This window comes from Dendrobates tinctorius, unplaced genomic scaffold, assembly GCF_039654945.1.
Source record: "Dendrobates tinctorius isolate UK_male_01 unplaced genomic scaffold, ASM3965494v1 ptg000005l, whole genome shotgun sequence".
NCBI classification, from domain to species: domain Eukaryota; kingdom Metazoa; phylum Chordata; class Amphibia; order Anura; family Dendrobatidae; genus Dendrobates; species Dendrobates tinctorius.
In genome coordinates this window covers 33,825,524-33,852,472 of record NW_027361673.1, presented here as the reverse complement: position 1 = coordinate 33,852,472, position 26,949 = coordinate 33,825,524, and the positions used below count along the sequence as shown (strand labels likewise).

General features: G+C 42.1%; 1 protein-coding gene across 1 annotated transcript in view; it reads left to right on the top strand.

Moving 5' to 3' along the window:
• MRPL3 (mitochondrial ribosomal protein L3) overlaps nucleotides 1–26,949 on the top strand; it is a 153,226-nt gene that overhangs the window by 111,862 nt on the left and 14,415 nt on the right. Inside the window, exons 7-9 of the mRNA XM_073569428.1 lie at nucleotides 13,097–13,205; nucleotides 17,149–17,226; nucleotides 17,339–17,416. Of these exons, the coding sequence (XP_073425529.1) occupies nucleotides 13,097–13,205; nucleotides 17,149–17,226; nucleotides 17,339–17,416 (265 nt within the window). The remainder of the gene's footprint in view (nucleotides 1–13,096; nucleotides 13,206–17,148; nucleotides 17,227–17,338; nucleotides 17,417–26,949) is intronic.

Genomic DNA, 26,949 nt, shown 5'->3' with positions numbered 1-26,949 from the left:
TAGAGTTTATCAGGTATCCCCCAAAATGTTTTTTTCTGTCCCAACTTCCCAGAGGGGAGCCCCGGGCCAAAGCACTGCTCGGGGCCATCAATTCACTCCAGCACAATGGAGTCATCGTTCCCGTACCAGAGCACGAGAAGACTCAGGGTTTTTATTCCAATCTGTTCGCAGTCCCCAAAAAGGACGGGACAGTCAGGCCAGTTTTGGATCTAAAACTCCTGAACAAGTTCATCAGGATCAAACATTTCAGAATGGAATCTCTCCGTTCAGTTATATCGGCCATGGGGCAGGGAGAATACCTGGCCTCGGTCGACATTCAGGATGCCTACCTGCACGTTCCCATTTTTCGTCCTCATCAAAGATTTCTACGGTTCGCCATCAATGGCCAACATTTCCAGTCTGCAGCACTGCCCTTCGGGCTAGCCACCGCTCGCAGAGTATTCACAAAGGTGATGGCAGTCGTGATGGCCGTCTTACACTCTCGGGGCATAGTCGTCTTGCCATACTTAGACGACCTCTTGGTGAAGGGCCCCTCATTTCGGGCATGCAAGGAGAGCGTTAGCATCACGCTGGATACACTCTCCCGCTTAAGGTGGTTGGTCAACAGGAAAAAAATCATCCCTTGTCCCAGCCCAGAGGATTTCCTTTTTAGGGATGATCTTCGACACCTCCCGAGGGTTAGTAATTCTCCCTCAAGACAAAGCCCTAACGCTCCGGCAAGGTGTCCAGAAGCTTCGACAGCCAGTCCCTCACAAAATTCGGTTCGGGATGAGGATACTAGGGAAGATGGTGGCAGCAATGGAAGCAATTTCGTTTGCCCAATTTCATCTTCACCCCCTACAGCATGCTCTCTTGTCATCTTGGGACAACCCATTCACACTCAATCATCAGTGCCGCCTATCCTCGCAGGTCAGACAGTCACTAGAGTGGTGGACGATCATGTCCTCCTTTCTTCAAGGGAAGCCATTTCCCCCGGATCGGTGGCTGGTGGTCACAACCGACGCCAGCCTCCTCGGCTGGAGAGCTGTGTTTCGCCACCAATCGACTCAGGGACAATGGTCGCAACAGGAGGCGCACCTCCCGATCAATTTGTTGGAAATACGAGCGATCCGGCTGGCGCTGCAGAATTTTCAGCACCTTCTAGCAGGACGCCCTGTTCAGATACAATCAGACAACGCCACGGCGTTGGCTTACGTAAGTCATCAAAGGGGCACGCGCAGCAGGGCAGCCATGCGCGAGGTGGGGCACGTGCTTCACTGGGCCGAGAGGAACCATTCGGTAATATCGGCGGTCCACATCCCAGGCGTGGAAAATTGGGCGGCTGACTTCCTCAGCCGGCAAGGGGGCCTGCGCACTGCAGTTTTCTGCTCTGCCCTCAACAGGGCAGAGCAGTGCGCCTGTGCCGGAGCCACGACAGGAAGGAAAGAAGAGGACGGCAACGTATGAAGATGGGAGGCACCGGACCGCGACACCCATCGGACCGGACCGCCCCCTGGGTGAGTATAATCTAACGTGTTTTTCTTATCTTTCAGTTTACATTGGGGGCTTATCTACAGCATTACAGAATGCTGTAGATAAGCCCCTGATGTCGGTGGCGGCAGCTCATATTCGAAAAAAGGGGTGACAGATTCCCTTTAACTCTACTTACAACCAGCAGCACCTGCGGACACAACTCTCCTAAAAACGGAAAACACTTTTATTAAGTTTATAAATCATTATTGGTTTTTATGTTTAATTCACCACATTTTTATATCTTACATTAGATTTTTTTCTTTGTCCTTTTGCTAGTCTTGAGCTGCATTTACTATTTAAAGATAATCATGAACAAGTGCTCATAAAAACTCTTGTTTCACGATTTTCATACAGTGTAAACGGCAACCTATCGCCCAATGAACGAGTAAAATGTTCGCTCATAAGATGACATGATCTTTTGTAAACGGGACTCGCACTGCTGAGATCCATAGCGGTCTATGAGCCTTGAGCGACCTATTGCAGATCGTTTGGTGCGCATCATTTACAGGGGTTGGACAAAATAATGGAAACACCTGGAAACATCAACAAAAGTTAGTTTATTATGGTGTAGGTCCACCTTTTGCGGCGATTACAGCCTCAATTCTCCGAGGTATGGATTCATATAAGGTGGGAATTGTAGCCCATTCTTCAGTTAAAACACCCTCCAGTTCTTTGAGCAATGATGGGGGCGGAAATCGACATCTAACTTGAATCTCTAAAATCGGACATAAATGCTCAATAATGTTGAGGTCTGGGGATTGTGAAGGCCAGATGAGATGCTCAACTTCATTACAATGTTCCTCGTGCCATGCTTTAACGATTCTAGCAGTATGAATTGGTGCACTATCATCCTGAAAGATGGCGTTCCCCTCCGGGAACAGTGCTTGAACCATAGGATGCACTTGGTCGCCCAAAATGCCTAAATAATAGCGGCTGTTAATTCTTCCATGAAGGGATATCTTTGGCCCGGCGGATCTCCACAAAAGAGCACCCCAGATCATCACAGAACCTCAGCCATGTTTTACAGTTGGGAGAAGGCAGTCTGGATGGAATGTTTCTTTCGGCTATCTCCAAACGTACACTCGGCCGGAGGTCGGAAATAGGGTAAACGATTCGTCTGAGAATATCACGTTTCCACTACTTGAGGGACCTATTTTGGAGGTTTCTACACCACTCTAAACGCTTGGAAACATTTGTCATTGAGAACAGCGGTTTTCGAATTGCAGCTCTTCCGTGGAATCCAGATTTGTGCAGCTCCTGACGAACATTTTTTCGTGGAAACTGGGTTCTGTAGGTGTTCATTGAGCTCAGCAGTAATTTTCGGAGCCGTGGTCTTGCGATCCTCTCTCCCAATTCACTTTAGAGTCTGTCGGTCTCTCTCAGTCAACTTCGACTTTCGGCCGGACCTGTGCTTTGCTGCGGACGTTTTTCCTTCTCTTTCATACGCAGTCATTACTTTGAAGACAGTACCTCTTGACACGCCAAGCATTCGGGCACTTTCTGTTACACTAGCGCCTGCCATACGAGCACCAACAATTTGGCCTCTTTGAAAATCCGAGAGGTCTGCCATTGGTATCAGGTTTTCATCAATGTTCTTACAATTCTGCAAAACAAACAGTTAATTTGCATACACATCTCACATAACACAAATAATCAACTACAAAACATTACCATATGTCACAGTTAGCATGTTTATAACATGTTCGAAGATTATGATGCCAAAACGTAAGGTGTTTCCATTATTTTGTCCAAACCCTGTACTTTGGCCTCCCTGCGTAAACAGACATTTAAACGATCAGTGGTTATATCGTGATCCATGTACATAGATTCTTTAAGTAAGGAAAATACCCAGTATATCTTCCTTTTTTGCAGTCTTTTTATTGTACTTTTACATATGAATGCATACAATTCTCCAGGGAGCCTGATTAACCTAACTCTTGGGAGAAGAGATGTAGAAAGAACTTGACTATAATTGATTGGACTTTTCTCTAAGGTTATGTTGGGCTTTTTTTTTTTCTAAATTTGACATTCTCTGTTTTAAAGGAACACATTATGTATTCCTACCCAGATTTTTTCAAAAAATCAGATAAATTTACCATAATATATTCTGTATACCTATTTTATTTGTAAAGCACCTGAATTATACACTAGCCACTAAGATAATATTTGACATATTATGCTATTGATAATACTGCAAAACGATTCAGTTTTGTTTTAGTCGATTTAGATATTATTAAAAAAAGAAAGAAAAGAAAAATACAACCTTAGGGCTCATGTAGACGTCCTTGCAATTCAGTCGAAGCACGGATCACAATGCATGGACTGGTCGCAGAACCTGGCTCTGAATTGTCATAGGCAGCCATTGAGAAGACTTTAAAAAGTGACCTCCACTTCGCACAGCAACCAAACCAATGTGATTTGGCAGGTCACAACTTCACTACCATGGTGCCAAAGAAAGGCGGAAAACAGGTGAAACCGGCTACTGGTGGGTATGGGACAACGTGCATTACACTCGCATAAATACTCCTTATTTTCATACAAATTACGTCGTTGTTTTCTCAAGCTCTGCACCACTGACAGGACAGTGCTAAGCCCCATACAACACAGTATACTAATTTTTATTTCTACAGCGCCAACATATTCCACAGCACTTCACAATTCAGAGGGAACTTGTACAGACAAAGCATTACAGCGTAACACATAATTCAACAGATACCAAGAGGAGTGAGGGCTATGGTCGCAAGCTACAATTTATGAGGAAATATGTATTCAGCGATGACAGACTTTCCCATTACTATTCTAAGTAGACAGGAGAGGGGTGGAGCTCTGTGCCGGTACTGTGCAGTAAGGTCACCACTGCTCTGTTCCGGAACTGTACAGTAAAGTCACCTCTGCTCTGTGCCAGTACTGTGCCGTAAGGTCACCACTCCTCTGTGCCGGTACTATACAGTAAGGTCACCACTGCTTTGTGCCAGTAAGGTGCAGTAAGGTCACCACTGCTCTGTGCCGGTACTATACAGTAAGGTCACCACTGCTCTGTGCTGGTACTATACAGTAAGGTCACCACTGCTCTGTGCTGGTACTATACCGTAAGGTCACCACTGCTCTGTGCCGGTACTATACTGTAAGGTCACCACTGCTCTGTGCCGGTACTATACTGTAAGGTCACCACTGCTCTGTGCCAGAACTATACAGTAAGGTCACCACTCCGCTGTGCCGGAACTATACAGTAAGTTCACCACTGCTCTGTGTCGCTACTATACAATAAGGTCACCACTGTTGTCGCTACTATACAGCAAGGTCACCACTGCTCTGTGCCGGTACTATACAGTAAGGTCACCACTGCTCTGTGCCGGTACTATACAGTAAGGTCACCACTGCTCTGTGCCAGTACTATACAGTAAGGTCACCACTGCTCTGTGCCAGTACTATACAGTAAGGTCACCACTGCTCTGTGCCGGTACTATACTGTAAGGTCACCACTGCTCTGTGCTGGTACTATACTGTAAGGTCACCACTGCTCTGTGCCGGTACTATACAGTAAGGTCACTACTCCGCTGTGCCGGAACTATACTGTAAGTTCACCACTGCTCTGTGTCGCTACTATACAGTATGGTCACCACTGCTTTGTGCCGGTACTGTGCAGTAAGGTCACCACTGCTCTGTGCCGGTACTATACAGTAAGGTCACTACTCCGCTGTGCCGGAACTATACAGTAAGTTCACCACTGCTCTGTGTCGCTACTATACAGTAAGGTCACCACTGCTCTGTGCCGGTACTATACAGTAAGTTCACCACTGCTCTGTGTCGCTACTATACAGTAAGGTCACCACTGCTTTGTGCCAGTACTGTGCAGTAAGGTCACCACTGCTCTGTGCCGGTACTATACAGTAAGTTCACCACTGCTCTGTGTCGCTACTATACAGTAAGGTCACCACTGCCCTGTGCCAGTAGTGTACAGTGCTTGAAGGAAACCTGCAACATGATTTTAAAGTGTTTTTATTTTATATTACAGCTATTTTTCTCTGTATGGTTGAAAAAGTGCTATTTTTTGTGCAATATGTCTTGGTATTGTAATATGTGAGGATTATTTGTACTTACTGTTTGCACAAGTTCACATTACTTTTCAATAAAGTGAGTAAAAGAAAATAATCTTTAGACACAATGCTTGACTACAAATGAAAAAAACAAATGTTACGGGCACAGCCAAGCACCTCATCATTTATTGTCCATTGCAGCCTGTTTTTTCACATAAGTGCAGTTTGTAGCTATAAAATCCTTGTATTTCAGACAGTATTGCCTCTACAGTGTAAGTGTAGCCATCAGTACAATGGTTGGGCCTTGCTGCTGACCCATATGTGCATACCACAGATTTTTTTGGCATTAATGGTTCAATATGACTGCTGTACCCAACCATAAACAGCTATCTATATGCGTCTAGGTAGATGCCTTTATATGCACCTATATTCCCTTCATATTTACTATATCTCTCCAGAAGCAAGAATAAATCTTTAAAACATTTGTTTTCACTTTTTTTTTTTTAATGGTCAATGTGACCTCAAAATCAAGGGTGTATGATTGACGGAGGGGGGGATCCTCCTGTCAGGCCATTCTCTAGACCTGTCTCAAGACCTTCCTGTGTCCATCTACTAGACATTGAAGTTTGTACTTCGTTAAAAGGAGTAGTGCAGGACTATTAGTTTATAGTCCTGTAGTAAAAAAAAAAAGCAGGTAGGTGCTAACAAAGTCAACTACCTGCTTGTTCTACCCAGTGCTGGCTTAAGACTGGTCACCGACTGTTCCATGTCAACATAGTAGCTCTTTCTCTTCCAGGCTGCTCTGTCAGTGGGATGTGACTGCTGACGTCATGCTGATTGACAGCCAGTTTGCTACAATCAGGCAGCGGGAGGCGGCTGTCAATCAGCATGATGTCCACCGTCACATCCCATCAACAGAGCAGAGTGGAAGAGAAGCCTCTGCTCTGTTGTCTCTGCTCTATGTCAGCAGAAGTCGGCATCAGGCACAACAAGCAAGTAGTTAGCAACTACCTGCCTGTTAGTTCTTAGACCCATAGAAAAAAAATCTGGATAGTATAAACCAGTTTATTTATGCTGTTTACATGCATATGGTAATTTTAGATGAATCTGTAGTTTTCTATTTCTTATTTATATTGTGTATTGTTCGGTTGCATTCAGTGCTATATAGGTGCTTATTTCCATGAGTTTTCAGCACATGGTGTCTTGCACATGTTCATGTACAGCTGATTACAGGCAGAACATTTGAAACTTTTAAGCTCTTAAACACTTTGCTAAGCCTGAAGCTGATGTGCCTGCAATCTCCTGTCTAAAGCCCCCGTCACACACAGCGATCTCGCTAGCTGATCGTCCTTGAATGGCCTGGACATTTTTTTGATTGTTGGTCTCCCGCTGGCCAGCACGCATCGCTGCATGTGGCAGGCGGGAGACCAGCGAGCTGGAGCTGGTAACCAAGGTAAACAGCGGGATTCTAAGTGCCGCGCGGCTGTTAGAAACCCGCTGTTTACCTTGGTTATCAGCTCCCTGCACCAGCGCGCTGGTATCTAAGGTACACAGTGACGCCGCGCGCTCGTCGTCACTGGTGCCTGTTTGGCAGCTCACCAGCGATCATGTAGCAACATACCAGCGATCCTGACAAATTCATATCGTTGTCGGGATCGCTGGTGAGTCGCTATGTGTGACGGGGCCCTAATACTCGGCATTATCTACTGTTAGATCTTGTGTGTGGAGTCCTCTGAAATCCTATTGAAAGATGATCTCTCAGCCTCATCACTTTGTCTCACAGAGCTTACTTGTAAATACTACTCCTGTGTTAAAGTACGTGGTTTTTTATATGAATTGGAATAACCAAGTCACTTTTGGTAGCTGTTTTGTTTTTTTGTCCTTTTTTTTTCTTTGTTTATCCCCAAGTTAAATATTTGCCTTGGCACTGGCAGTGAGACGTCTGATTTGGCTGGCACGGACTGTCATTTTATGGCAGGAAAAATCCTTTGTTCTGTATTTGGTCTCCAAATGATTTTAATATCTCATATTTAGTTTGAGGCATTGTTCTAAGCAAATGTTATCTAATCTGTTGTAACTACACGAGTCGTCATTATACTTGTTGATCTAGCCCAGTGGTTCCCAAACTCCAATCCTCACGGACCCCAACAGGTCATGTTTTCAGGATTTCCTCAGTATTTCACAGGTGATGGAAGTATCATCAAGGCATCAGGAATTCTCTCACATATGTAACACTATGGAAATCCTGAAAACATGACCTGTGGGGTCCACGAGGACTGGAGTTTGGGAACCACTGATCGAGCCGGATATAAAACTGCATGTTTAATTGTAGATATACATATGGTATATCAAATGGCAGTGATCCTGTACTCAAATAATATCCATGCCATTGTTGTTATAATTATATAATAATGTATTGAAAAGGCACAACATATAAACTTTAATTATCCTAATTTATTTTTTCAATCATGAAGAATAATCCAGAATTTTATATAAAAAAAAGTTTAATCTGAAAAAGACCTATCAGTCAAGTTTTAATGTTAAATGCATTTTTTTTTTTTTTTTTTTTTTTAATTTTCAATGTCATTGTAAAAAAAATATTGCTATTTTCACACCAGCTATTAGGCCTAATACGGTATTAGGCTGAATCTTCCTGTTCTTACAGAATCTGAATTGGGTAACGGTCATTGTACAGATGGGGAGGAGAAGGTGAGGTGTAACCATCGGCTATTGTGAAAGGTCGTTTTGTCACCATCAATCGGAGGCGCCTGCATTCAAAACATCTATATCCGAAACATAATGGAAAGTGAGGCCGGGGACAACGTGATTAGTCAAAGACAGATCTCTGCCCACTCTGTCAGATCTTTTCCTATACAGATGGGGGAGAGACCTGTCAGTCTGAGGAGATCATAAGTGGACTTGTCTCGCTGTCGAGTTATCGTGTTCCCAACTTTAGTTTCAATTGTGTTTTTTCTCTGCTGTTTCAGTTTAAAATATAGATGTTTAGAACGCAAGAGCTGGTCTCTGATTCATGCTGCCCGTCATTCAGCCAGCATGAATCGGCTCATATTTTCCCTGTAAAGGGAATCTGTCAGTAGTATCAACCTTCCTAAGTTATCTATATGGACATGTAGGTCTTGGGAAGCTGCATAAAATGATACCTTGATATCTGTGATCCAACGTTGTTTTTCTCGTATCTAAACGAGCTGTTAAGAACTATGGGAGAATCCGCCTGCAGTGCTTATTTTGATTAAACGGGCGAGTTACCAGTGTGAGACAAGTAACTAACACAGAACAGCAGAACTGACCTTTGTTTCATTACACATTTTTGCAGCTCTCACATGTCTTCTTTATTGCAGCAATAGTGTAACCCTGTCTGCCTGTGAGATGGAGGCTGAAGCTGAGAGGAAACTGCAGATGTGTCCGTTATAATCACACACAGCTCTGCATTGAGATCAGGAGAGCGGCCATTACTAGGGATGAGCAGACCTATGGAAGTTCGGGTTCTTGTACCCCACCCAAACTTTATTCCAAAGTTCAGTTGTACTTAAACCAGAACCTGAACCCCATTGAAAACAATGGGGACCTTAACTTTTGAGTTTGTTCTCCCTCTCTCCCGGAACTCCGAACATTGCAACTGACTTCCATAAGAAATCCGTGTTCTAGCCATTGCACTTCTAACTGGTAATGTGTTAAATAAGCTCTGGAGTCAGATTCTCAGGGAGATCTACACCGCTCAAAAAAATAAAGGGAACACTAAAATACCACATCCTAGATATCATTGAACGAAATATTCCAGTTGCAAATCTTGGAGGAAGAATTTTTTTATTTCTCTAGCAAGATTTTGCCGCATGCGCAGTAGCACCTATTGAATCACCTTTATGTACACTGACAGCAGCTACTGCGCAGGCACGGCTGGTGACATTTTCAATTGGAAGTTTGTTTTTTTTAAATATCATGATAAACCTAAGCCATAATAATTATAAACATAGTATGCATGCCATTATGCTGCAGCGCAGATGCCACGTCTGGCACCTGCCTACAGAAAGGTTTTTATTTTTTCACTATGTATATTATGTTAACTAGGGGGCAGGTCAGTGAGGGATCAAAACTGAAAATAAAGATTGAGGCTATGTACCCACGTATGCAGAAAATTCCTGACTGAAAACCGGACTCCTTCCCAGAAAACGCGTTTTTGTTTTTCCACACGTTTTCCGTGCAATCTTTGCGTGTTTTTTATGTTTTTTTTCCCGGAGCATCCCCAATCTCATAGAAAATAGTTAGAAATGTGGATTTTTCCGTTTTTTACCGCAGTGAGTTTTTTTCGCGGAAAATACTAATCAATATGCACAAAAAGTGCAGAATTCATTAAAATGAATGGGATGCTTCTTGTAAGCGGTGCACACACCCTAAGTATCAGCCTCAAGACGGATTTCATCAACCAAGGTATCATTTTATTCAGTATAAAGGCGCCAACCTGACACTGTGTAGGTTACTGTGCACAATCCTGCTGACAGGTTCACTTTAAGGCTATGTGCACACGTAGTTTTTTGGGGGTGCGGATTTTGTAGAGAAAACCGCAGGTAAATCCGCAGGACAAAAGTCCTGCGGTTTATCTGCGGTCTTGCCCTGCGGTTTTACACCTCATAAAGGATGAGGTGTAAAATTGCAGCGTTTCTGCACCAAACAATTGACATGCTGCGGTTTGTAAACCGCAGCAAAACCGCGCGGAAAAAAACGCAGCATGTGCACAGCTTTTTTTTATTTCCATAGGAAATAAAGGTACTGTACAGCGCAGCAGAATCTGCTGCGGACCCGCAGGTGCAGAAACGCTGCGGAACCGCAGCAGAATCCGCATCGTGTGCACATACCCTAAGAGTAGCACACCAGTTAGTAAATCTGGCAATCTTAAGTAGCATGTATGCTCCTAATCTTATTTTTATTGGTATGACAAGACAAAAGTATAAAAACAATAAAAATGCCAATAGGCTACATTTACAAAACTAGGTGTGCCCCCAATAGAGCAAACACTTATCCTCATCTGCCAAAGTAAGTGCAATAAACAGGATATGTTGAATACTTAACTAACACATCTATCAGTAGAAATGTTCTAACATCATGAAGTGATGGTTAACCTGACATGAAAAGGACAATATCAAAGTCTAATAACCACAAATAAAAATAATTACCTTAAATAACTCCCACAGAAAAGAAGTAATAATAGAAAATGAGAGAGTGCCAGTGCAACCCATTCACCAGTTCAAATGAGCATAAAGCATTTAGAAAATAAATGACAGTGTAAAAACCAAAGAACCAGTGAGGTAGACAATAATAAGATGAGGAAATGAGGACCCCATGTGTATCGCCACCAAAACTGTGGTTTCCTCATCCATGTAAAAGGGGAGAGGACATGAAAAACGGATACCTGAAAAGGGTCTTGGAAGGCTGGGAGACAGGCATTCCTGCCATATTGGTTGTCATTCAGGTTTTTCAGAAATGGAATACAGACGGTCTTGGGTTTTTTTTCCCCCATTTTTTTTAGACTTTGAATCTTTGTAGGTTCACATTAACAAATTAATCACATTGACAAATTAATCAGTGTTAGTGTATATATGAATTATTCTAAAAACCGAAACATATAGTGCATGTTTAGCATACAATAAAGGAAGAAAGCCACAGAGAGATCCAATTAATTGAGGACATCCAGCTTTCTCCGCTCTGTGTGCCATTATATAATGAGCACTTTCTCTGCTTAGGTTGGCATCATCAGGTGAGCTCTCCCAGTGGGCATCATGCCTGCTAGAATACATCCATATATTTACCGAAGCAGCAGTAAAGAACCTTGGTCGCGGCGTGCCCTAATTGGCATTTTACTGCTGTTCAGCACTGCTCCATTACAGTACAGGCTTCAGAACAAAGCAGATACGTACAACGCATTTGTAATGTTACAGTGAACAATTAAATGCTGCATGCTATGTCACTGACCTAATTTATGGCACCTGATGCCAGCTTATATGCACCTGAGAAACAGTCAGATTTTCTGATTACCTAGTTATTGGGCACAGCAATTGTTTGTAAATGGTCACTAATAAACTGACTCCGCCTTTGGGACAGTTTCCTACCAGCCAGTTGTAGTTTCTTCCATAGTAGGAATATTTCACAATGGTGAATATTGAAACGCAAAACTAGAAAGAAATCTCAAGCTCTAGTACAAGTAACTCTGCAACTTTCCTGCAAACTTATAGATGCACTCCCCCAACCAATTTAGTTACATCTTATGACGTTTTGATTGTTTTGCATTACATTTAGGATGGAGTGATGTCTAAAAAAGCTATCATTTGGCATTTGATTTCTTGTCTCTCTACTTTTACTGTATTTTAGATTTTAATAGACCAGAGACTCAACACGTGTTGTGTTTTTTTTTGTTTTGTTTTGTTTTTTTAAGTCTAGTGATGTATTACACGGCAGTCTGCATGCTACAATTTTCTCTGCTGCAGATCTACCAGATCTCTGATTGCTGAGCTCTGTATAGCCCCACCCACACACTTCTGATTCACAACTTTCTGCCTATGCACAGTATACGCAGAATGCTGGCAATCAGAGATAGGGTTAAACAGAGCTCTTGAATATGGTAGACTACATTCCAGCAGGTTCACAAGTACGCTAGTGATACACTGTATAATCAACAGCAGATTATTAAAACTACAACAAACAGCCCAGTAAGCGACGCATCGCTGGAATCAGAGTATTTGTCTCTACATTATGCTGTTCTCGGATTAGGTGGCAAAAACCTGGTGACGGATTTCCTTAAATTTTTTTTATATTTTTGACATTATTCTTTTTTTCCCTTTATTTTAAGTCAACTTAGGGGACTAAAATCTTTGTCTGATTACTTATACTGCATATATGGCTGAGCTTCACATCAGTACCAAGATGACAGTGACAGGATCCTTTAGTAGATCGCTGACTGCCATGACAATTCATCTGTGCACCGCGATCGTGTCGTTGAGGGCTGATGTGCTGTAGCGCGTCAGCAATTTCATTTAAATGCCACTATCATTGGTTGACTGTGGTATTTAAATTGTTAAAAGCTCAGGACCTGTGTCTTCTGTCAGACACATGTTGGCTCTGTAACATAGCCTGCATCTACCGCATGTATATGTAGCTCAACTCCTTAACCCTATCCACACATTCTAACTGCAGCTCAAATGTACGTCATTTTGTGCTAAGATTAAGAACCAAGTGATGTTCTCGTTTACGTCATCATCGTATTCCAAAAGCAATTTTTTATTTCTCCGTTTTTAGGACTTGTTTTCTGTAACATAAATTTTATTTCTGAAGTACATAACTGAATCATTTTTGCTAACTATTTTCCATGTGAATTTGGGATAAACTGCACTGTATAGGTACTTTTTGTCATCTAAATCCAGAACAATTTCGCGACACTGTGTAATTAATCTCAGATATATACTAACGTGTTATGGTTACAATTTTTTTATTCTAAAACATAACTGAAAAATTACTTTCTATGTTTCCTTTTCTTTCAGAATTGGTAAAGGATTTCAAGGAGTCATGAAGAGATGGGGATTTAAAGGCCAGCCAGCATCTCATGGACAGACTAAAACACATCGTAGGCCTGGAGCTATTGCTGCTGGTGTAAGTCAATAAATAAGTCTGATGGTGTATGGGGGATAATATGCTTTTTTTTTTTTTTTTTTTTTTACTTATTGAAGGGGAGATGAAAAAAAAAATTGTACTGTCCCTGTCCTCATAAACTATAAACATGACCTGCCCAGTGCCCTTCTATTATCTTTATAACACTTGTAATTCTGTGTAACAGGAGCTACTCCTTACTGCTCCCCCTTCCTGTCTGGGACATTATGTTGTACAGCAGTGTGAAGCTCTCCACTGTGATTAATAGTCAGTCCGAGAAGAGGTGTCATGGCCACAGATATTATAAGGAGCACATCGCCCCGTGATAGCCTCCTTGTCTTCAGTCCGGGGGGTGGTGGTGGGAGCACGGCCTGCTCCCTGTTAGTAGCCCTGCAGTGGATATTTTCTATCAGGGGGCTGGCTGCTACTAGACATCGGGGAGGGTGGGGGTCAGCCAGGGAGGGGTTGATGTGAAAAGAGCTGCTCTTCACTGTTCACCCCAACTGTTTAAGACGTTATATCAGTGTGAAGCTCCCTGCTGTTACTGTCATCAGGTCTCCTGATAATAGATGTTTCTATGTAAAGAACAGGGAGGGTGGCCATGCCCCCCTCACCTTAGACTGGCTGTTAAGGGGGCTTTACACATAGCGATATCGCTAAAGCGTCACCGATTTTGTGACGCAGCAGCGATATTGCTAGCGATATCACTACATGTGATACTTACCTCCGACCGGCTCCACCGCTGGCTATCGCTGATCGCGCGAGAACGTCCTGGGCCGTTTCTCGGCGGCAGCTTACTGCTGGCGTTGACTAGCGACGCGGGCGGAGGACGTCATCATCGCCGCGTCTGATAGGTAAGTAACGACCGCTGCTGCGATCTGCCTGTTTGGCAGCTCACTAGCGACCATTTAGTGATGCACCAGTGATCCTGACGGGTCATATCGTTGTCGGGATCGCTGGTGCATCGCTAAATGTAACGGGGCCCTTACAGTAGGGAGATGAACACTGGTGTGTGACTTATTGTCCAGGATTTGAGGGGGGAGCTGTGAGGAGCAGCTTCTGTCACATGGAATTACAAGTGTTCTGTAGATAATAGAATTGCACTGGGTATTTAATCTTTATAGCTCGAGGGCAGGGCCAGTACAAACATTTTTTTTTTTAATCTCCCCAAGGTACACCTTTAAAGCATACCTGTCATTTCAGAATTTTTTTTAAATAAGCTATCGTATGTGTGTGTGTATACACAAGGAAAAACTTTACTTCTGGCCATTATATGCCTGTTTCCTGCATTTTCCACGAAATTTACCCACTGTGGGCTTTATTATTTTTACTTCTCACTGAATTAGTGGAAGACAAGTTACTATGATATATATCGTACACAGTGACAGAGGAAAATCTCTTTTTTCTCTGTGTATCACAAAGACAGAATTGGCAAATGGCATGAAACAAATTACACAGCACTACTGAGCTGTGTGACTGTAGAGTTGCTTGAAGCTGCAGCATAATCTCCCACAGTTTGGGCAGCATGAATGAGGTGACAGATTCCCTTCAAGTACTGTTGTAAACAGTGGTATAACTAAAGTCTGATGGGCCCTGGTGCGAGATTTGGAACGGGCCCCTCTCACCATATTAACACATTATTCATGATTTTAAAAAAAAAAACAGACACTTCATTTGCAGACACCTGCTTAAGGATCTTTGCCCCTAATTAGTGCAAAACAGGAAGTTTGATTTGGCTGGGTGAGTGGCCTTTAACAGGGGATCTAAGGAATATCATAGAATCATAGATCATTTTTTTCAATAAGAAAAGTATGAAATACTTTATCAAATTTGAAATATACTATATCTACCGCATTTCCCTGGTCCACCCAGTCAGTGATTCCATCATAGAAGGTAATTAGAGTAGTCTAGCATGGCTTGTTTGCTACAAATCCATGCTGGCTTTGGTTAATTAATGCATTCTTATCCAAGTACTTACCTACATGCTGTTTAATAATTTGTTCATAGATCTTTCCTGGTATTGAAGTAAGGCTCATTGGCCTGTAATTTCCTGGCTTCTTCTTTCCTTTATTAAAGATAGACATACCATTTGCCCTTCTCCAATTTTCTGGGACTTCTCCTGTTTTCCAGGATTTTTTAAAGATTTTGGCTGGTGGTTCTGTAATTTCCCCTGCTAACTCTTTCAGTACCCTAGGATGTAATTCATCTGGACCAGGAGATTTAAATTCATTTAAATTTAGCTAATGTGTTCCCTCATCATCTCTCTGTTTATAGGTTGTGTGGATTCTTTTATTTCGATAGCACCATGAAGACCAGTTGATGTTGCAATTACTCTCTAAGGCCGGTTTCACATTAGCGCATTTTCAGCGCGCGCACGGCCGGGGGTAGCTCCGCCCCCGATCCGGCTCTCTGCCCGGCGTGCCCGCCCCTTCCTTGTAGCGCCGCCTCCTAGCGGACAGCGGCGCCTGCGATCGGCGCACCCTATCTTTAGCATAGGGTGCGCCGATCGTGCGCAGGCCGTGCGCTAGTTGCGCTTTGACCTGCGCTGCGCACTTTTGACGGTGCGCCGTGCGCGCCAAAATCAAACTTTTCGGATTTTGGCGCGCACGGCGCACCGTCAAAAGTGCGCAGCGCAGGTCAAAGCGCAACTAGCGCACGGCCTGCGCACGATCGGCGCACCCTATGCTAAAGATAGGGTGCGCCGATCGCAGGCGCCGCTGTCCGCTAGGAGGCGGCGCTACAAGGAAGGGGCGGGCACGCCGGGCAGAGAGCCGGCTCGGGGGCGGAGCTACCCCCGGCCGTGCGCGCGCTGAAAAAGCGCTAGTGTGAAACCGGCCTTAGACAACACAGATGCAAAATAGAAATGTAAAAGTTTGGCCTTGTCAACATTACCACTTCACTCTTTGCATTAAAATCCTATAGGATCTTAATTTTTTTTATATACTCCTCAAATCCTTTTATATTGCTTTTGTCTCCCTTGCAAGCCTCGCTTCATTACTGGCTTTAGCTCTTCTAACACTTGCCCTGTGTTCCCTGCAGACAGCATTATATTCTTCTTTAGATATGCCCTCCTCATTCCATTTGATATACATTTCTTTTTTTCCTTTTTAGCAAGTGTTTAAGTTCTGTGTTCATCCATCCTGGTCTCTTTAAATGCTTCCATTGTTTCCTTCTTGTCAACAAGAGATCAAGAATTTCCTGGACCCATTACTTTTGCCTGAGAGCGTTTCCCAACAAATATCTGGATAATTAAAATCTCCCATGATCACTATGCTGTACTTTTTTGAGTACAAAGACCTCTTATGCAAAAATAGTTTGTCCATATCTTCAGTCTGTCCAGGTGGTCTATAGTAAACACCTTCAATAGTGTCCTTTCTGTTCTTCTCTCCTTGTGTTCATACCCAACAGTTGCTACAGAGCTACCATTCTCTGAAGCTTGGATCTCTGTTGAGATATACCCTTTCCTAACATACAGAGGCAGAGTAGTGAAACTCCAGTTCCACCTCCTGGAAGTAGCAATTTGGAAAATCAATTTCAACCCTTTAGTGAGCTTTGCCACATGACTTAGGATACAAAGGCAGACCAGAAACTACACTTGGGTACAAATGTTTTGGGGGTGTTTGCCCTTCATCATTGCAAAGCAAGGAGGTCTGATTTAGCTAGGTAAGAATTCTTCGACAGGTATTCTAAGGAGTAATGTCACTCCTTATTTTATAACAATTGTGTAATGTTGTTATCCTTCAGTGAACTTTATTTAAAAAAAAAAAAAATTAAATTGATACGAATTGTGCACGCATTCATGTGACCATGACAATTTTAACAATTTATCACGTTTGCTAGCTGCTCCATAATTTTAGTAGTGAATAATCAATACAAACTTTATTTTTATATAAATTTGATTTTTGAAGAACTTTCTAAGTGAATGCATTCATGTTTTTCTCAACAGAATCCAGCTCGTGTTTTCCCTGGTACAAAAATGCCTGGTCCGTTGGGAAACTTCTACAGGACTTCTTATGCACTTAAGGTCCGTTGTTCTCTAGTTAAGATTTCATGGTCAGTTTTAATAAAAAGTGTCCTCCAAAATGCAACCTTTTTCAGTTTCCATCAAAATATTTGTGTATTATTCTTTTAATTAGGTGTGGAGAGTGAATACGAAACACAACATCATATACGTCAATGGTTCTGTCCCTGGGCATACAAATTGTTTAGTTAAGGTAAGATTTAATGTTTTCTTGTTTCAATTAAATTTTGGAAATGTGTTTTTTTTTTTTTTGTTTGTTTTCAGAGAATGGTAGTTATTGTAGTTATGTTTTTTTAACAGTATGATTGCAACACTTTGCTTCAAACACAAGTTATTGCTTTTACCTGTGAAGTCCATTATTTGTTGCACAATATTACATTTTGACTAGAAGAACTTTCATGATTATTAATTTGATAAGGAGCTGATTTGCAGTATCCAAGCAGGGTGTGGCTGGATCTTGTAAAGGCTGATCGGTAATGTTGCTGGGTGTCAGACCCTTATGATCTTATTTTTTTAATAATCTATCCTATGGATAGGTAATCAATATAATGGTAGTGGTTAACCCCTTTAACCCCTTCACGACCTTTGACGTCACATAGGCGTCATGAAAAGTCGTGCCAAAACGACCCATGACGCCTATGTAGCGTCATGACTTTAAAGCCCCCCTGCGGGTCGGGTGACCGGGGTCACTGAAAGGTCATCGGACCCGCAGATACAGGGGGCTTTGTTCTTCACCACAGGGGGCATGGCTTCGCCCCCACGTGGCTACGATCGCTCTGAATGGCTGTTAAAAGTGAAACAGCCAATCGGAGCGATAGTAATATTTTATCAATGAAAATTGATGAAATATTACAATCCAGCCATGGCCTATGCTGCAGTAGCATCGGACATGGCTGGAGACCGTGATCCGACCCCCCCCCCCACGACTCACGGGGCCGATCGGCCCCCGATACCGACTGACGGCGGCAATGTGCCGCCGCCGTCATCATCTGCTCCCCTCCCCCTTCTCTAGGCACTCCCCACCTTCCGACCCCCCCACCCCAACCCCCCCGGTACCTCCAATGTCCCTCTCCTGCTCCCGGTGTCCCGCGGTCCTGCTTCATGGGCGCCACCGTCTTGGAAAATAGCGGGCGCATGCGCAGTGCGCCCGCTGGCTGCAGATTCATTCATTCTATTTTGATCACTGTGAGAGTTTATCACAGTGATCAAAATAGAATGAAAAGTAAATAAACCCCCCGTTTATCACCCCCATAGGCAGGAACAACTAATAAAATAAAGAAATTATTTTTATTTTCCATTAGGGTTAGGGTTGGAAAGAGGGTTGGGGCTAGGGTTGGAATTAGGGTTATGGTTGGAATTAGGGTTAGGGTTGGAATTAGGGTTAGGGTTGGAATTAGTGTTAGGGTGGAATTAGGGTTAGAGTGGAATTAGGGTTAGGGTTGGAATTAGGGTTATGGTTGGAATTAGGGTTGGAATTAGGGTTAGGGTTGGAATTAGGGTTAGGGTGGAATTAGGGTTAGAGTGGAATTAGGGTTAGGGCTAGGGTTAGGGTTGGAATTAGGGTTAGGGTTGGAATTAGGGTTAGGGGTGTGTTGGAGTTAGGGTTATGGTTAGGGTTGGGATTAGGGTTGGGGTTAGGGCTGTGGTTAGGGGTGTGTTGGGGTTAGGGTTGGAGTTAGAATTGAGTGGTTTCCACTGTTTAGGCACATCAGGGGGTCTCCAAACGCGACATGGTGCAACCATTGATTCCAGCCAATTTTGCGTTCAAAAAGTCAAACGGTGATCCCTCCCTTCCAAACCCCGACGTGTGCCCAAACAGTGGTTTACCCCAACATATGGGGTATCAGCGTACTCAGGAAAAATTGCACAACAACTTTGGTGGTCTAATTTCTCCTGCTACCCTTGGGAAAATAAAAAATTGGGGGCTAAAAAATTATTTTTGTGGAAAAAAAATGATTTTTTTATTTTCACGTCTCTGCGTTATAAACTTCTGTGAAGCACTTGGGGGTTCAAAGTGCTCACCAGACATCTAGATAAGTTCCTTGGAAGGTCTAGGTTCCAAAATGGGGTCACTTGTGGGGGGGGGGTTTCCACAGTTTAGGTACATCAGGGGCTCTGCAAATGTAACATGACGACCGCAGACCTTTCCATCAAAGTCTGCATTTCAAAACGTCACTACTTCCATTCTCAGCCCTTACGTGTGCCCAAACAATGGTTCCCCCCCACATATGGGGTATCAGCGTACTCAGGACAAACTGGACAACAACTTTTGGGGTCCAATTTCTGTTATCCTTGTGAAAATAAAAATTTGCGAGCTAAAAAATCATTTTTTGAGGAAAAAAAATCATTTTTTATTTTCACAGCTTTGCGTTAGAAACTGTGAAGCACTTGGGGGTTCAAAGTGCTCACCACACATCTAGATAAGTTCCTTGGGTGGTCTAGTTTCCAAAATGGGGTCACTTGTGGGGGGGTTCCACAGTTTAGGTACATCAGGGGCTCTGCAAATGTAACATGACGCCCGCAGACCATTCCATCAAAGTCAGCATTTCATAATGTCACTACTTCCCTTCCGAGCCCCGACGTGTGCCCAAACAGTGGTCACCACCCACATATGGGGTACCACCATACTCAGGAAAAACTGGACAACAACTTTTGTGGTCCATTTTATCCTGTTACCCTTGTGGAAAAAAAAATTGCTGGCTAAAAATCATTTTTTTAGGAAAAAAATGATATTTTATTTTCACGGCTCTGCGTTATAAACTTCTGTGAAGCACTTGGGGGTTCAAGGTGCTCACCTCAAATGTAGATAAGTTCCTTAGGGGGTCTAGTTTCCAAAATGGGGTCATTTGTGGGGAGTTTCCACAGTTTAGGTGCATCAGGGGCTCTGCAAATGTAACATGATGTCCGCAGACCATTCCATCAAAGTCAGCATTTCAAAATGTCACTACTTCTCTTCCAAGCCCCGACGTGTGCCCAAACAGTGGTCCCCCCCCACATATGGGGTACCAGCGTACTCAGGACAAACTGGACAACAACTTTTGTGGTCCAGTTTCTCCTGGTACCCTTGTGAAAATAAAAAATTGCACACTAAAAAAATTTTTGAGGGAAAAAAAAATATTTTTTATTTTCACGGCACTGCATTATAATCTTTTGTGAAGCACTTGGGGGTTCAAAGTGCTCACTATGCATCTAGATAAGTTCCTTAGGGGGTCTAGTTTCCAAAATGGGGTCATTTGTGGGGGTGCTCCAATGTTTAGGCACACAGGGGCTCTCCAAACACGACATGGTGTCCGCTAACGATTAGAGGTAATTTTCATTTCAAAAAGTCAAATGGCGCTCCTTCCCTTCTGAGCCCTGCCGTGCGCACAAACATTGGTTCCCCCCCACATATGGGGTATCAGTGTACTCAGAACAAATTGCACAACAACTTTTGTGGTCCAATTTCTCCTGTTCCCCTTGTGAAAATAAAAAATAGCGTGCTAAAAAATCATTTTTGAGGAAAAAAAATGATTTTTTTATTTTCACTGCTCTGCGTTATAAACTTCTGTGAAGCACCTGGGGGTTCAAAGTGCTCACTACACATCTAGATAAGTTCCATAAGGGGTCTATTTTCCAAAATGGTATTACTTGTGGGGGGATTTCACTGTTTAGGCACACAGGGGCTCTCCAAACGCGACATGGTGTCCGATAACGATTGGAGCTAATTTTCCATTCAAAAAGTCAAATAGCGCTCCTTCCCTTACGGACCCTGCCGTGTGCCCAAACAGTGGTTTATGACCACATATGAGGTATCGGTGTACTCAGGAGAAATTGCCCAACAAATTTTAGCATCCATTTTATCCTGCTGCCCATGTGAAAATGAAAAAACTGAGGCTAAAAGAAAATTTTTGTGGAAAAAAAAGTACTTTTTTTTTACCGATCAATTTGTGAAGCACCTGGGGCGTTCAAAGTGATCATTATGCATGTAGATAAGTTCCTTGGGGGGGTATAGTTTCCAAAATTGGGTCACTTGTGGGGGTGGGGGAGCTCCATTGTTTAGGCACTCAGGGCCTCTCCAAACGTGACATGGCAACCGCTAAATATTCCAGCATGTTTTCCATTCGAAAAGTCAAATGGCGCTCCTTCCCTTCTGAGCCCTGCCATGTACCTAAACAGTGGTTTATGACCACATATGAGGTATCGGTGTACTCAGGAGAAATTGCCCAACAAATTTTAGGATCCATTTTATCCTGTTGCTCATGTGAAAATGAAAAAATTGATGCTAAAAGAAAATTTTTGTTGTAAAAATTAAAATGTCCATTTTTTCTTTCCACGTTGCTTTACTTCCTGTGAAACACCTGAAGGGTTAATAATCTTCTTGAATGTAGTTTTGAGTAGCTTGAGGGGTGCAGTTTTTAGAATGGTGTCACTTTTGGGTATTTTCTGCCATATAGACCCCTCAAAGTGACTTCAAATGTGATGTGGTCCCTATAAAAAATGGTTTTGTAAATTTTGTTGTAAAAATGAGAAATCGCTGGTCAACTTTTAACCCTTATAACTTCCTAACGAAAAAAAAATTTGTTTCCAAAATTGTGCTGATTTAAAGTAGACATGTGGGAAATGTTATTTAGTAACCACTTTGTGTCACATAACTCTCTGGTTTAACAGAATAAAAATTCAAAATGTGAAAATTGCGAAATTTTCTAAATTTTTGCCAAATTTCTGATTTTTTCACAAATGCAAACATTATCGACCTAAATGTACCACTAACATGAAGCTCAATATGTCACGAAAAAACAATCTCAGAATCGCTGGGATGCGTTGAAGTGTTCCTGAGTTATTACCTCATAAAGGGACACTGGTCAGAATAGCAAAAAATGGCCAGGTCATTAAGGTCAAAATAGGCTGGGTCATGAAGGGGTTAAGGGATGCCTCCAGAGATGCTGGCTATGTGTCCCATTTTATGTTTAAAATTGATGGCAGCTGAGTCTTGTTTCTCTTTGGACGCATTCTACAATTAATTACAACAAATAAGAAGTTCTCCTGTGTTTATCAATAAGTATTGTGTTGTATGCCCCAGCCAAATGGAAGGACTGGTGAGGCTTGTACTTGGAGATCGGCATCCTAAATTTTACTCTTCTTTTATGGAAAGGTATTTCTTTTATTACTTATGGTCTGCATATACTGTGGAAATACCTTGTCATTTGCTCTTTTGGCCAGTTTCCACTGCTATATCATTTAAAAGACACTTTAACGTGTACTTTTGTATATGTTTAGTTCATATGTTATCTATTACGCTTTAGATGTGTACGCCAAGCACAATATAGGCACAACCCAACCTTACGGTAAACTAGACCACAATTGCTAAGATCTTCGATTGTAAATGCTAAGAGTAAGACAAAGAAAACGTTTTGACCATTGTGCATTTATTTTCTCATTTGTTTGACTTTGTCCTCTTGTCTTGTATTGTGGAAAGGGACTCTTTTTTTTTATTTTTTTTTTTAGTTTCACCCAGGACAGCTCCAGTGTTGATGAAACAAGTCTTTTCACAATAAAAATGGCTATTCACTGCTTACAAAGGTTTGTTCAGTGAATAGCCAGTGACCTGGTTCCCTCTATTAACTGGCAATTGCCTTGCTAAAACTCTGCTCAGCAATTCTGTTTCCATGTATATGGTTTTGCTGAGGGCAGACTTCATTGCATTTTTCAAGGATTGTATAAATGCTTGCTTTGTAATTTTTAAAAAATTGGATGCACACATGGTATTCAATTAAAAATAAATGAAAATAGGATAGAAAATGGCTTTCAATGTAATAATTTTTTTTATATATGGTCTGTCATTAAATATTAAGAGTTTTATGTTTAATGCACATCACTAACTGTGTAGTAATGTTAGGCCCTACTGCACTGTCATTAGCTGAAATACCCATTGTAAGCTGGTCTCGTATGTGGTCTCATGTTCAAGCTCCGAGATCTTTACCTTCCTCACTAGGAAGTAGCAAGTTTCACCTGCTGTCCAGCAGAGAAGTTCTTAGCGTATGTGCACACGTTGCAGATTCTGTTACCGATCCGCAGCAGATTCTCCTGCGGTGTACAGTACCATTAAAGTCAATGTAAAATGAAAAACGCTGTGCACATGCTGCGGGTTTTTCCGCGCAGATTTGCTGCGGTTTTGAATCTGCAGCATGTCAATTCTTTATGCGGATTCCGCAGCGTTTTTACACCTTTTCCATTATAGGAATCCATAGGTTTAAAAATGCAGGTGAAATCCGCACAAAAACTGCAGAAAATCCGCAGGAAATCTGCACTAAATCCGCATGTAAAACGCAGGTCATTTTACCTGCGAATTTAGCAAAATCCACGCGAAAAAATCTGCAGGGTAATCTGCAATGTGTGCACATACCCTTAGGGTGTGTGCACACGCTGCAGATTGTACTGTGGAATTTTCCGCGCGGATTTGTCCAAACCGCAGGTAAATCCGCAGGTCAAAAGACTTGCGGTTTATCTGAAGTTTTTCCTGCGGTTTGACACCTGTCATGGAACAGGTGCCAAACCGCTGTGGAATCCGCACAAAGAAGTGACATGCTGCGGTGTCTGCACTGCGGTTTTCATTTTACATAGGTTATAATGGTACTGTACACCGCAGCAAAAACTGCTGTGGATCCGCAGCAGAATCCACAGCGTGTGCACACACCCAAAATGTACGGTCTGTGAGGACAGTGAGCTATTATGGCACGCTAATAAAGCGGGACCAAGGAAACTGTAAGTAAAGGCAATGTTTGAGAGAAGGGAATAGAATCTTTACATTGGTATTCTTTCCCAAAAGCATGCACTGAAAGCATTAAAATAACTGTGCTGCACAGGGCATACAAGATACTGGAAATTAAAAATACTTCCACAGAATGGCAGAATCTGATGAGCACTGAGACACAAACAAATCACATTGGAATAAACTGGGAAGAGAGAAAGCGCAATAGGGTATTATCCAATGACAATAGGGTGTCATAATTTTTTTTTTTTTTTTTTTAAATGAAATATAAATTGTTACTGCTAACTGGCATGTAGCATGATCAGCTAATTGTTAGCTAGCACAATGTATTATCCATTCATTGTTTATAATCTTGTTTACATTTTTTATTTTTTATCTTTACGAGCTGATATTTTCTCTGTTTATTAACCCCTCTGCGATGTGCGCTGTGCTACCACGGCGTATGTTGCATCTCCCCCTTTTGAAGTGAGCTCCGGCGGTGAACCCACCTCAAAGCTGGGACCACCCGGTGGTCGGCGCTCATAGTAATGCAGTAATTCAGCTACATAGAGGCGATCTGAGCATTGCCTCTATGTAGCAGAGCCAATCAGGCTATGACAGCTTCTAGCCTGCCATGGAGGCTATTGAAGCATGCCAAAAGTAAAAATAAAAAAGTTTTTAAAAATGTTAAAAAAAAAAAAAATACAAAATTTCAAATCACCCTTTTTTGCCCCATTCAAAATAAAACAATAAAAAAAATCAAACATACACATATTTGGTATCACCACGTTTAGAATTGCCCGATCTATCAATAAAAAAAAGATTAACCTGATCGCTAAACAGCATAGCGAGAAAAAAATTCAAAACGCCAGAATTACGTTTTTTTGGTCGCCTCGACATTGCGTTAAAATGCAATAACACACATCTGCACCAAAATGGTATCATTAAAAATATCAGCTCAGCTTGCAAAAATTAAGCCCTCACCCAACCCGAGATCACGAAAAGTGGAGACGCTACGGGTATCGAAAAATGGCACAATTTTTTTTTTTCTTTTTTTTTTTTTACAAAGTTTTGGATTTTTTTTCACCACTTAGATAAAAATTAAACCAGACATGTTTGGTGTCTATAATCTCGTAATGACGTGGAGAATCATAATGGCAGGTTAGTTTTAGCATTTAGTGAACATGGTGAAGAAAATAAAAACAAGTGTAGGATTGCACTTTTTTGCAATTTCACCACACTTGGAATTTTTTTCCTGTCTGCTAGTACACGATATGGTAAAATCAATGGTGTCTTTCAAAAGTACAACTCGCCCCGCAAAAAACAAGCACTCACATGGCCATATTGACGGAAAAATAAAAATGTTATGGCTCTGGGAAGAAGGGGAGCGTAAATCAGAAACTCAAAAATGAAAATGGGTTCCAGCACGAAGGCGTTAAAGTTTTAATTTCTATAATGACATTTCAAATGTACCTTGATATCTTTGGTGTTAATAGAAATTCGTCTTTGTAATTTTAAACAGTGCTGACATCTGTGTTCATCCTCGTGACATGTTTGAACTTCTACATGCCATGTGCCTTGTTTGCATTTTTTTCAAGAAACACAGTATAAAAGAGAGCTATACCTTATAATGTCACTAGGTTTGTCCCGATGAAGGGGCCCTGTGTGACCCTGAAACGCGTTGACTGTAACCTGTTCCAATAAGTGTTTTGATTTGAAGAAGTTTTCATCTCGGCAGCCATTAAGTGATACCTGCCTTCGTTTTTCCTTCAAAATAACATTAGTATAATGTTCTGTTATGGTCATCATGTAATTTTCTTTATTTTTTTTAAATTAAAGTACCACTCCAGCGGCTATATTTATTGCAGCGCTGGAGTGGTGCAACCAATGTAAGTTCCCTGCATTATAGTTACCAGCCGCCTACTTATTCTGTTCTCCGGCCCTCTGGTTGGTCTCCTGTAGGTTGTAACCTGATAGATCACTCCTCAACTCAATGTAAGTCTATGAGAGCCAGAACGGGGATGTCATAGACGTACATCAAGAGCTTGTGAACGTTACCTCTGACTTCTGGTCAGTTGGAAGTTGCAGTCACAAGATGGCGACTGTGGACTAGAGTGATGCCGGGAACAGCTGAACACAGCATACTGAGTATAATAGTGTGGTCAGAAAATTTACAATGATTAATAGCACCACTCCAGCATTGGAATAAAAGAAAACACTGGAGTGGTGTTTAAAAAATGTAATTGGGTTGAGAATGTCAAATGTTACTACAAGATCTTAATGTTATTTTGTATTGTAGTAAATGGCACATTTTAGTTGGAATGTTCTCTTTGGCTAAAGTTTTGTGCCATATTGGCATTCATGGGTCTACATTTCAGCTGCATCAGAACCTCTCTTTAAAATGAAGGCTTCACATGAATCATCTAATATGACATACCGTATATACTCGTGTATAAGCCGACCCCCCCTAAATTTGCCACAAAAAGCTGGGAAAACTTATTGAGTCGCGTATAAGCCTCGGGTGGAAAATGCAGCAGCTACTGGTAAATTTCAAAAATAAAAATAGATACCAATAAAAATAAAATTAATTGAGACATCAGTAGGTTAAATGTTTATGAATATCCATATTGAATCAGGAGCCCCATATAATGCTCCATACAGTCCGAGATGGCCCCATAAGATGCTCCATACAAAATATACCCCATATAATGCTGCACAAAGGTTAATAATGCCCAAAATGTTTCCCCATAAAGGTTATGGCCCCATAAGATGCTCCATAGATTATGCTCCCATAAGATGCTCCATAGATTATGCCCCCATAAGATGCTCCATAGATTATGACCTCATAAAATGCTCTATAGTTTATGCCCCCATATGCTGCTCCATAGATTATGCCCCCATATGCTGCTCCATAATTATACCCCCATATGCTGCTCCATAGATTATGCCCCCATATGCTGCTCCATAGATTATGCCCCCATATGCTGCTCCATAGTTAT